The sequence below is a fragment of the Cottoperca gobio genome, chromosome 5 (assembly GCF_900634415.1).
Source record: "Cottoperca gobio chromosome 5, fCotGob3.1, whole genome shotgun sequence".
Taxonomy (NCBI): Eukaryota; Metazoa; Chordata; class Actinopteri; order Perciformes; family Bovichtidae; genus Cottoperca; species Cottoperca gobio.
In genome coordinates this window covers 6248926-6261174 of record NC_041359.1, presented here as the reverse complement: position 1 = coordinate 6261174, position 12249 = coordinate 6248926, and the positions used below count along the sequence as shown (strand labels likewise).

The 12249-nt window shown below is 40.3% G+C and overlaps 1 protein-coding gene across 1 annotated transcript in view; it reads right to left on the bottom strand.

Annotated features, from left to right (window-relative positions):
* Positions 1 to 12249, bottom strand: part of itpr1b (inositol 1,4,5-trisphosphate receptor, type 1b) — a 68451-nt gene that overhangs the window by 37650 nt on the left and 18552 nt on the right. Inside the window, exons 11-24 of the mRNA XM_029432751.1 lie at positions 11968 to 12012; positions 11827 to 11856; positions 11127 to 11281; positions 3694 to 3793; positions 3451 to 3611; positions 3195 to 3336; positions 2943 to 3101; positions 2689 to 2861; positions 1968 to 2087; positions 1692 to 1883; positions 900 to 1151; positions 662 to 803; positions 415 to 568; positions 47 to 240 (exon numbers count right to left, since the gene is read on the bottom strand). Coding sequence (XP_029288611.1) covers positions 47 to 240; positions 415 to 568; positions 662 to 803; positions 900 to 1151; positions 1692 to 1883; positions 1968 to 2087; positions 2689 to 2861; positions 2943 to 3101; positions 3195 to 3336; positions 3451 to 3611; positions 3694 to 3793; positions 11127 to 11281; positions 11827 to 11856; positions 11968 to 12012 — 2019 coding nt within the window. The remainder of the gene's footprint in view (positions 1 to 46; positions 241 to 414; positions 569 to 661; positions 804 to 899; positions 1152 to 1691; positions 1884 to 1967; positions 2088 to 2688; positions 2862 to 2942; positions 3102 to 3194; positions 3337 to 3450; positions 3612 to 3693; positions 3794 to 11126; positions 11282 to 11826; positions 11857 to 11967; positions 12013 to 12249) is intronic.

Here is a 12249-nt window from a genome sequence, read left to right as displayed (position 1 = left end):
AAAAAGAGTGTTTGTTGTCAAGGAAGAACATTTCCTGATGTCCCACCTGTAGAATCTCGATGACTTTGAGCTTGGTGTCCATGACCATGATGTCTTCTCTCTCTGGTTCAATCTCTGGTTTCACCACATCCCCCTCTGGCTGATGAGCTGGTGTGGTGGGCAACAAGCCACCTCCTCTCAGCACTACCTGGGTCATCAGCTCCCCGACTCCATGGATGGACTTCATCACATTACTACCAGCTACAGAACATGCAGAAAATGAGAAGTTAACCAGTATTTAATTGAATAACTCTGTGCTTTAAATAATGTCTTTGACACTAATGGAAATGGATTGACTTTCTTTGTGTGGTGACACAACAGGAAACACTCTTCACTGATGTGCAGTAAAGCCAGTTAAGCCTAAAGGTTGCTGACCTTTGTTTTCCTCTCCTTTCTGCATCTTGTTGATGGGGTAAACGGTGTTGACATGGACACAGTCTAAAATGTTCAGTAAGATCTTGGTCAGTCGAAGCAGGTCGCTGAAGTTGTAGAAACCAAAGTATATGAGGTTCCTTGCCAGGTTCACGACCTGTGGACAAGAACATTCAGAGCCAAGATTTATCATTTGATTTAACCAATGTGACTTGTCATCTGTTCACACCATCCACAAAAGATGCAGTACCTCAAAGGTAAGCTTGTTTTTCTCCTTGTCGGAGAAGGGAATGTTCTGTGACACAACCTCCCTCAGGTAGTTCTCCACAAATTCCATTGTGAGGCAGAAGCGCTCTTTGATCTCATCTCTGGTGGTTCCATCGTTGTCGTAGCTGGATAATTAGAGGAGAAACACATCTAAGAGATGCTGGGACATCTTTGGAATGGTAGTACAAGTCAACTAAAAAGTACTCATGAGATGAACTCACTCATCAATAGCAATCTGAGAGGGAATCTCAGACCAAAGACGGGCATATTTGACAGGTGTGACCTGCTCCTGAGGGTCACGGTCCACATGCATGTGCAGCATCAGGCGGCAGAAAGACGCCCGCAGGTCAAAGGGCAGGTCTTCATCAGACATACATCGCAGGATCAAATCCACATCCAGCTGACCGGAGATCTTGTTGATGGCTAGGTACTGACGGTCCAGACACATCCGGGCAAAGAGGTTCAGCTGGCACCTGGGACGAAATATGATGCAAGTTTGGAAATATTAGCGTTCTGCCTTTCAATCAGAATGTAGTTATCGTCATATTCAATATCCTTGAATATTACTTGATTTTCAACACTTAAACTTGAAAATCCAAGTTCATGATCGCCGTTTTGAACCAGATATGTGGTTGTTGTGTATGTACACTTGAAAATTAAAATGTAATTCCACAAAAGCATTTAAATGTTTCGAAATATTTATGCGTCATTTGAGTAAAAATGAAAATGCAATAATCCAAGTTGTACTTCCTTTTTACACATGGTCTTATGGGTGTTCTATGACCATGTTAAAATGAAAAAGGAGAAGCATTACATTTGGAATTTCATACCCTGTTGTACAGTGGACAATATTCAAATGCAATATAAGCGAAGTTTCCATTATGATTTTAATAAAAGTCCCCTATCTGTGTTTCCTTTCTTTGACGAAAACTCCCTCAGATCAATGTTTGAGGTCTAATAAGATTTGACAACAGTATACAGTATGTTCATGTGTATATTCAAAGACATCTCACCTGTAGTAGCTGACCACCTCCTGGTCGTCCTTCTGGCCCTCCTTTGCATCCTGAGCCAGCTCTCGGACGCTCTTACTTCGGATCTCCTTACTATTGTCTTTCCAGAACAGCCAGACCTCCTCTTCATCTTCGGCCTCCATTGGACTCTCTCCATTTGTCGCCACCTCAATCTCAAACCTCGATAGGACCAATCTGGTGAACAGCATGAATGTTATTTCTCAAAGCTCATCTCAGTTTAGCAAAAAGTCTATTACTGACCAAAAATGAGAAGCTGACTTGGTTTCGATGAGGATGTCACCGTTGGTGGGGTCCAGCACTGCAGTGCAGATGAGCTCCTGTGTCACAGGGATGGACTTGTGCATGGACACGCAGAGATCTGAGAGGTAGTCCAGAAACCTGGGTACAGATTACAAAAAAATAAAATGTTCAGTTACTTTTAAATGGCACTGGGAGAGTTAAGATCTGCATGGTCAATTTAGATTATATAACAGGCATTATAGTTGTAATCATGTGGTTTCTTTGGTCGTTTTGTGTCTCTTTGTCGTCAACAACTCTCCTTTTTGGGCATTTTGTACCTCTTTGTAGTCGTTTTATGTTTCTGTTTGGTCAATTTGAGTCTCTTTGTGGTCAGCACATGTCTGCATGTGAAGGCAAGTGACACTTTCTGTAATCCATACATGAGCATGGGAAATACTAATGCAAGGTCGTACTTTATCCAAACTTCTGGATCAGACTGATTCACATATCATCAACAGCACATCAAGGGGATTTAACATAACACAAGCAAACACTATCTGTCAGCAAATTACTTGCAGTGCCAAGGTCATGCACAAGCAGTTCCACTCATACTCCTCTGCACACATTTGAATAAATTAACATAGATTTACATTTCTCAGGAGCTGTTATACAAACACATCTGAACCAAACTGGCCACAGCCACTTCTTCGTTGCCCGTTTATGATACCAGCCAGAACCTGTCGCTTCCTGTGAGCCTCACCTCGGCTCCCGGTTCTTCCTCACTAGAGTCACAAATGTGTCTATCTCAGCAGCAGTGATGTGTTTCTCCAGCAGCTTCCGGTTGTTGTGGAGCAGAGCAGTTATTGTGTCTTCTGCCAGCACATCATATCCTATCTGCTTCTGCATGAAACGGAATTGTTTGGCTATGTATTCCTGTAAATACAAGCAAATATGTTAGTGCAAAGCAACGGTCAGAGTACCAGGGGTCCGGGTGAAGCTGTTGTGTCCACCCACCTGATTCTTCCTGTAATCCTGCTGGGAATGGCGTAACACTCTGTAGCAAAGCCTGCAAATGTGTCTAAACGGAGCGTGGCGCTGGTCTCCAAGCTCCTCCAGTCGCAGCATGGGACCATCGCCGCTGTCTGTGAAGGGAGCTTGGAGAAGTTTGAAAATCTAAAATGGAAATTGAGAATGTAATATCCAAAAATGTAGTTTAATCATACACTTTAAAATCAGTGCAGGTAAAGTCTGAGGTTTTAGACCAACCTGCTTCAGGATGTTCTGCTCTCTCATGAGTTTCTGCCTTTCTCTGTTGGGTTTGTTCACCATGATCTCCAAAACATCCTGCCCACTGTTGGGGATGTCTACCACAAAGAAAACTAGATCCTCCAGGAGCTTGGTCACAAACCTGAAGAGTATAGCAGTGGACAAGTCAAACTCAAAAAGACCTTTTTTTAAAAGAGAAAATCAGCAGCTACATCAGTGATATTTATACATCGTAACATTATATATCCCCACTTACCTTCTTTCATTTTGTGTAATGGTGCCCTTTTCAAGCTTGCCAGCAATGGACGCCAGCACTTTACTCGCATCATTGGCAAAGTCTAAATCCCGCACTTCTGCTGGTGGCACTGGTACAATGGCAAAAGCTTCCTTGTCCTCTTTTACTGCAGATGTTCCAATCTTGAGAAACACATTTGTTTTTAGTATATCTGTGCAGGAAACCTCAGCCCTGCTGAACATCTTGACCTAATCAGCTGCTCACCCGCAACATAACAGGCTTCTCCTCCTCTTTGTCGATGGGGTTGTTGGTGCTGTGAACCCACGTGTTGGTGCACAAGTGTCTTAGCCTCACATAGGAGCTCCTAGAAGGGATAGAGGAAATTGTCTGAGATGATCAAAACATTAATGAAGCTGCAGGGCACAGGAATAGCCATCAACAGCCACCAGTCCTATAATAGTGTCCGTTCCAGGGTGTACCTGCTTTGGACATGGTTCAACTTTCGAGGCCAGGATGACCAAGAATCTACATTGTTTCTTAGTAAGACACTGGTTTTTGACATTACAATACAACCGCGCTAAAAGATTTTAAAAAACTGTCAAGATAACAACAGGCAAAACCGAACCAATAGGATTCCTTCAGCATTTTAAATAACTTTAACTTGGTAACTTGGAATAATTAGGTTGACAGTTTGATACACCGAGAAACAGAAACAAACCCAGGACAGGCAGAGCCTATTTAGTATTCCACATAGTCCCACTATACTTTACAAGAACGGACCATTTCATGATGTGTTGTGCTACTTTGCAACGTTTGTGCGTTTTGGAAAATTAGTTCTCGATTGAGCATTAAATATAAATATTTTACCAAATAGAATAATTGCATTTTTTCTGTGGTGTAAATATACAAGAAAGTACAAGAAAGCCTTTTCAGACGGAGAGGTCTTGAAAGGGTCAATGATGTTATTGAAAACACTGTTCAAAGACGAGAAGAAAGGTTCCGATGTCATCTCCTCTCTCTCCGATGTTACAAAGTTAGTGACTTGTACAAACAGGATATGATTTGATGTGACAGTTAATGATTTCCTATAAAATGTTACAGAAGTGATACTTGTACTAAAATATAACTGGTGTGATTTTGAACAAAATGCTACTAATAATAATGTGCTCATTCATACAAAACTGTCAATAAAGATACACAGAAATTTACAGAAATATCAGAGATGTGATAACTTTGACTTTCAAATGTTGAAATAGATTGAGAACATAAATAAATAATGTTGCATGTTTAAATATCTGTTTCCTACCATAAATCATTGTTAATAATCATTGTGAGGAATAATTAACATTAACATGTGATCAGACAGTCTCTTCACATATATGAATATTTATTATGATTATTATTAATGATAATATTATCATTAAAGCGCCTCAGACTTGTTCCTTTGTGCTCGTTTATCGAGAGTGCAAATTGTTTCACATTTCTGAGGCTGCTGTGTTTAACACCGGTTACAGTTTGAATGTCTGACCCGTCTCTGATTGGCTGCAGTCTTTGACACCGATTAAAGTTTGAATCTCAAACTTCTTACCGTTGCATTTGTTTAACACTCCTGAAAAAATGTCTATTTACATGCTTTTTTTCCTCCCTGGCTACTAGGGCGATTGAAGGTAAAAACAACAACAAAAAGTAATATTCATTATTATTTAGAAATGTTATGTAACAATCTCAGAGAATTTAAGTTTTTATAATAACATAATATAGCAGCCTAATAACAAGAAAAATATAAGAATTTAAATACAAAATTAATATAATCAATATGTAATATAAATAATAAATACTAAGAATAATAATCATAATAAAAAAGGAATAATATTCAACATTGAAATTCAGGGGAGACAATTAGACATTTTATTTGATGGGGGCGGTAAGGGACCTGGATAATGGATAGGGGGGTTGAGAACCACTGCTCTAGATCAGGGGTGTCCAAACTCTTTTCACTGAGGACCACATACAGAAAAATATACGAAGGGCTGGGCCCTTTATTGCCTAAAAATAAATCAGGGGGGGAGGGGATGAGGGGAAAAGGGGATGGATGTATCTCAAGCTTGTTAAACAAATAAGTTATTGGGCTTGTTAACACATCAACTAACGTTAGTTAGAAAATGTTATCAACTTTAATTGAACTTGAACTGAATTTATTAACAAATGTAGCTTATTAACATGAACACTGTGTAATATATGTTTTAACTCCTATAATGCGAACAGCGTTGCACTCAGTGGGAGCAGTGATGCTTTGGACTGAAGGATGCTGCAGGTCAGGAGTAAGTTTGGTGTTTGAGATATGAAGGACATCACAGAGATGCTGTCGCTCATTTTGGTTCTCAATCTGCTTTTGTTCAGAGTTAACAGAACATGTTTGCTCACATATTTGAGTGGGGAAGTGCGCAACATTGAAGTTGAGTAGTTGTGTCTCAAAGAGACGGAGCTTCACACAGAATGCTTTCATGTGCGCAGTCGGCTCTTGTTCAGTGTTGAGATGACCAGTAAGATCAAGTAATAATGGCAGGTCTGCCAAACATGGAGAGTCTCTCAGCTCATGAAGAGGTCGCTCCTTCTCTTTCAAAACAGATCGATTTCTGATCTCAGGGAATAAAACCGCTGCAGCACGGAGCCGGGACTCAGCCAGCGCACATCAGAACTGTGGAGTGCGTCCCCGTATTCAACATCGACTTCAGACAGGAAAGCTTGAAATTCTCTGTGGGAAAGTCCTCGTGCTCGACTTATGTTGTGCCCTTTAGACTCCTAAGACCAAGCAGCTCTTCCGTAACGCAAAAGTGATCGTCAACTCCCCATAAAAGAAATGAACAGCTGTGCGGTGTCTGTCGCATCTGTGCTCTCATCACATGCAATCAGTAAAAACTTAAAGCACAAGCTTTATCTGACACTTGATGTTTTAAGTTAGCCGACAAGTCAAAACTGTGTTTCTGTCTTAGAACCAAGAAGTGCAAACATTCAAGCGCAAGTTTCTATCTGGGCCATATTCCATTATACTTTTAGAATTTGCTGCAGGCCAATTAAAAATGGGCCACGGGCCGCAGTTGGCGCGGGCTGTAGTTTGGACACCCCGGGCCAATTGCCAAGAAATGCAATTAGCACAGTCTAGGGCATAGGTCTTCAACAGGGGGTCCTCGACCGTGGAGGTACTGCAGGGGGGTCGCGAAAATGTTTGTAGATAAAGCAAAAAAAATGTTATTTATTTTTTATATAAACAAAATATATATATTTTTGCACATTCACATCCTTCCCACCCCTGTCGCACAGAAATCCGACAGCACCCCCCCCCCCCTTCGTTTGAAGCAGGGGGTCCCTGCTCCATGCTACACCAGTTTGGGGGTCCTTGGCATGAAAAACGTTGAAGACCCCTGCTCTAGGGAATTAATTGTTATTTTTTAATCAAATGGTCTTTTCTCTCGCACCGTACTTAGAACAAATTCAACAACATGTCTGGGAATTGTTCCAGATTCAGTGTTAAATTCTACTTCACACATAAACACCAAAACAGCTTTTTATCACTACGGCCGTTCCTGTCCTATAAAAGATGCTGACAAACTTATTCATCATTTAATTTAAATAGATGATTGCAATGCTCTTTTTACTGGTGTTCCTTAACAGTCAATTGAAATATGTCAATACACACAGAACTGTGCTGAGACTTTAAACCAAAACATGGAAGAGAGCAGATTGAACTGGTTTAAGTGACACTCTGTTGGCTCCCGGTATTTTTTAGAACAGACTTTCAGGTTATTTAACTTGTTTTCTAAACTATTTATGGTTTGGGATCGGCCTACTTTGCAGACTCTCTGTCATCCTATAATCCTTCACAAGCTCTCAGATCTTCCATTCGGTTTTTAAATACACACAATTATACGCACAACAAAAGTATGATGTAAAATGATGGAACACCCTACCAAGAGCTATAAGAGATTTGGGCTCTGTGAACATTTAAAAATGTTTTAATTTAGAATTACTGCTGGGCTTTTTTGTTTTGTATCTTTATTATTTCTTTAAATGTTCATTATTCTTAATGGTCTCTGCAATAGATATTTTATCATCCATTGTCTTTTAATTTTCTAATTGTATTGTCTATTTACACTTATTTAAATGAGATTTGAGCTACATCTCGTCTATGAAAAGTGCTCTATAAATAAAGATTGTTATTATTAAATGTATGTGCATAAACTTGAACTAGAAGTAAGAGAAGAAAACTTGAACTACTACTGGAAGCAATAGTAGAAGTAGCTTGTGTTCATTTATACCATTTAAGAAGCTGCTGGTCTTCAAACAGGAAAGTGTGTGTGTGTGTGTGTGTGTGTGTGTGTGTGTGTGTGTGTGTGTGTGTGTGTGTGTGTGTGTGTCTCTCTCTCAAAAGGTCAGCAGCTGCAAGTCTAGACAGGATTCATTTCACCAAAGTCACACAATAGCAAACAAAGTAACTGATTCAGGCAGTGTTAGATCAGCAACCCCAAAGTTCTGCGAGGTAAAATGACTGTTTTTGTCAATGGATTCTGTTAGCTTTGGAGAGAGCAGAGATAATGGCTTCAGTTTCCTGTCAGAAATGGCTGTCTGAGGGCAAAGTAAAGCAGTGAAAATATTCTAAATAAAGCTCACAATCTAGATTTTCTTAGGTGGCTAAAATACATTTTGCTGCTGCTCTGGTCCAGCAGTACATTGCTCAACTTTCGTGCTGGTACTCACGTCCGTTTCTCCAAACTGGGGTGTGTGCCAACCACTATCACTGTAGGTATACTGACTATAGATAAGTACCTGATACAACCCCACTTCAAAACATCTGAACTACCCCTTTAACACGGTCCAACACTTCACCACCATGTCCTAAGGTCTCAAAAGTGATGATAGTAAGATCGTAAATCAACACCTTTCTGAAACAGTACCAATAAAAACGTAATATTACGATCACAAAGACAGTATTTAATGCACATTTCATTGGACTGATGCAACTTATAAAGTGTTAAGATGGTACAGTGTGTGCTGGTATATATACATTGTTATAGCCTTGCTACTTAGAAGTAACACAGGAGCAAGCTATGTAAACAGATTTCCATGGTAGAGATGGCTGTAGTGTGGCATTACAGATTAGCCAGAAGTGACGTGCACCGTATCATCTCTCCTCCATTAGGAACTAAACCTTTATACATAGTAAAGTCTGAGACAACTACCTCTTTCATACCCGCTGCACGTGTGTAAGAGTGAGTGTGTGTGTGTGTGTGTGTGTGTGTGTGTATGTGTGTTAGGCCTTTAGGACAGACAACAGACAGTAGCCGTATTCTGGCAGGCTTTTCCTAAACGCCTACTGCGGCTAACAGGTTTACCTTTGTGCACCGGTTCTCCGAGGATTTAATTAGTCCTCTGGCTAAACTTTGACGCGCATGGTTTTTTCAGGTAGGAATGGGAGGAGCTAACAGCAGTAGCCTGCAGCGTTCAGGCACGCACCTGACTGTGTGACACAATGGAGGCTTTGACAGGAGGCGGAGAGAAGAGCATCTGTTCTTATCTGATGTGTGGCGACAGGGACACGTGTTACATTATAATTTTAGAACCCTACCCTTCTCTCTCACACAATTCTGTCAACAAGAAAACAGGAACAACAGAGAGCTATTTACAAAAGTACCGCCACCCTAAGAATAAAAAAGGTACACAGGTCAGCCAACACATCGTGACGAAGCAGCATTCTGATTACATTAGTAAGCTATTCATTGACAGTTTCTTTATAACATTGTATATACTATGTTAAGTATTTGTATATTTGTAAACCTTTATAAAGAAACATTACACAGATAAATGGACCAGAAAACAATTATTTAATATTGATGTATTGAAGTAATAACTATCTAAAGAATGTTGACACATGCTTCACAAGGTATTTATTAACCATCTAACAAGGGATTATAATCATCAACTGCAACTTTATAATAGACATCCAATATAGTTTTCATAGACGGTTATTAACCATAAATATATTGACATAATAATAATTGTAACAAGTGTTATAAATATCTGAGCCAGCTTTATGTCATGTTGTAATGTTGATGTTTTACAAACTATCCACAAGTACATGAAATATCACGTCATTTCCACACTAAGTGAAACTGAGTTTTCACTATTGTCTGAAAGATTTCTACGTCTAAAATATAATTCACTAGGACTCATTTTAAACTAACCTTGGAGTAAAGAGCAGATCAAACATTTGTCTGCCAGATGATGTGTTCGTGTGAAGACGTACGCCGTGTTTACACAACATCTAGTTTGTGGTTTTTAGCTCAAACACGTAACAACAACCTTACATGGCATTTTGAAATGTAGGTTTCCCCCTCATGTGCCCACTATCCATGCTTACTCTCAGCCTGACTACAGTGGTTTCCTGTTGCCATGCTCACACACACACACACACACACACACACACACACACACACACATTTTATGAATAAGTTAACACACAAGAAAATAGACTTTCCACTTTAGTGGCATGATATCTTAGGAAAAAACAAACACTGAATTGACTAAACACTGGGCAAAGTCAGCATAGAAGACGCAACTGCTCAATAAAAACCCATAAAAGTAATAAACTTTTAATCCCTGTAAAAAATAAATATAAAATAAAATCCCCCATAGATAGGACCACACTCTTCCTAACAGAGTCTTCTCCTGTTTTCTGTGATTCAACTAAACACGGAAGACTGGGCAACTTTCTCTTATTTGAATGTCAAGTCAATAAGTGACCAGAACAAACAGCCGGTTAAACAGACACACAACAGACTATACCAAACAAAAAGTGTCCAAAACCAAACAAACTCATCACCTCAGAAACGGCCAAATTCCCCTTCAACTCCACACATGAGTCAAATCTCTTCTACTGACACTTTGATTTGTTGTAGTCTTGACATCACTGTGCTCTTTCTGACTAGACAATGGGGTGTTGAGATATTTGTCATTCCACCCATATTTTAAAACATCCCTCAGGTTATTTTTTCCATTCAGAGGAGAAACATGGTTCCCCTTGAGAGGTTCTCTGACATTGTCTCTGACATTTAGTATCACTGCTTCGTCTCTGGCATGTTTGTACACTAGTGTGGATATTTAACAGCCCTGAGCAGTTTTATATAAACAAACTAAACCATTCTGTAGATGTAGGTAGAGGAGTGAAGAGTCCCATGTTTGTGTCCTTAGGTGTCCATTGATGAAACAAGCAGGCGTACTGGCACGGAAGCAAAGCAATGTACTGCTGTGAACAGAAAGGCCTGCCTAAAACAATTAATATCAGTTTAAGTGTACGCTTTACCTTGCCGTCAGACAGAACTTTACGACGGGGAAGCTGCTGTCTATGACCTCTTCAAAGCCACCAGACTCCTTTGACAAAAACAGCAATTTTACCTTGCAGAACATGGAGGTTGCTGGTCTACCGCTGCCTTGATGGGTTAGTTTGTTTTAGTATTGTGTGACTTTGGTGAATCCAAACTAACCCTTTAAAACACCAAAGTCAGACAATAACAGTAATTGTTTCGTCCACCTAATTCTTTAAGGTGATATCTGAATGTTATGTACATTTTAAATAAATCTAGGCCCTCCAGAAGAAATGTATGTTTGGTGTGTGTGGGTGATGGGTATACTGTATATTATACCTGGGCACCATAGAGTCCCCGCCTCTCAGAGTGGTAGGATCCAGCTCAAAGATGGAGGAGATGTCCATGCCGTCGGGAACTGGCACTAAAGAGTACATGATCTTCTCCTGTGGAGCTCGCAGACGACCTCGTAAAGCTTCATTATCTGCATCCAACTGTAGCGAGAAAACATGAGGAAAGTGAGAGAGAGAAAGCAAAGCACTGACTACAAACTGCAGTGCAGTGGACAGAATATATAAAGCCACGCTATCAACCCTCAGCCTTGATGAGGCCAAGAAGCATGTCTTCACTTTAACCTGTTAGTCACCACTAAAGCGGATTCCACACATTGACTCTCACTCTTGACTGAAGTAGTGCAAGCCAGTGAAATACACTTCAGTAATCTAGACTGTTAGGCCTCGTTGGCACATAGTCGAGAGCTACAGGTACACACAACATCCCTGTTAGTGTCGGTGTAGTTTGTACAACACTGCCACCTAGTGGTAAGTTTCATTGAGACATACATCAGCTGAGATGAGGCCCTGTGGTGATCTACTGCTACAAAAATGAAGGCAAATACAACCTAGATGAAAAGAGTAATGGAGCATTAAAGGTGCTAGGAGAGGAAATGGATAACAAAGCAGTAAAGACAGTATGATGCATGTGCAGACATGACAATTGATTTTTGCGCTGCAGCCAAGTAAAGATTATATGACAGTACCTGGAAATTAAAGGGTGTAAAGTCCACCACCTAGAGCAGAGAGCAAAGATCCAGCAGAGAATTGAACACATTAGATCAATAGCAGTGGGGCAACCAGCGTGACATTGCTAAGCACTCAGAGGAGAAGAGATCAAGTCTTACCGAGGACCTCTGCTCCGCACTCTCCTCCTCAAAGTCTTGAGTCACCTGGGAAACACACTCGCATTACAAACATCTACCTCAGAATCACTCAATTCAGAGTGTGGTCACTGAACCGGGCATCCCATTTACCTGCATGTCTACACCACACAGCTCTAGTTACAACCATGTCAGAGTTCTTTAGAAAGCTTTATGTCCCTCTCTCATTAGCAGGCGGAAATAATGTAATTAAAACATTTTGCACTAATTCTTATACCTCTTCCAAACTATACTATACATCATTAT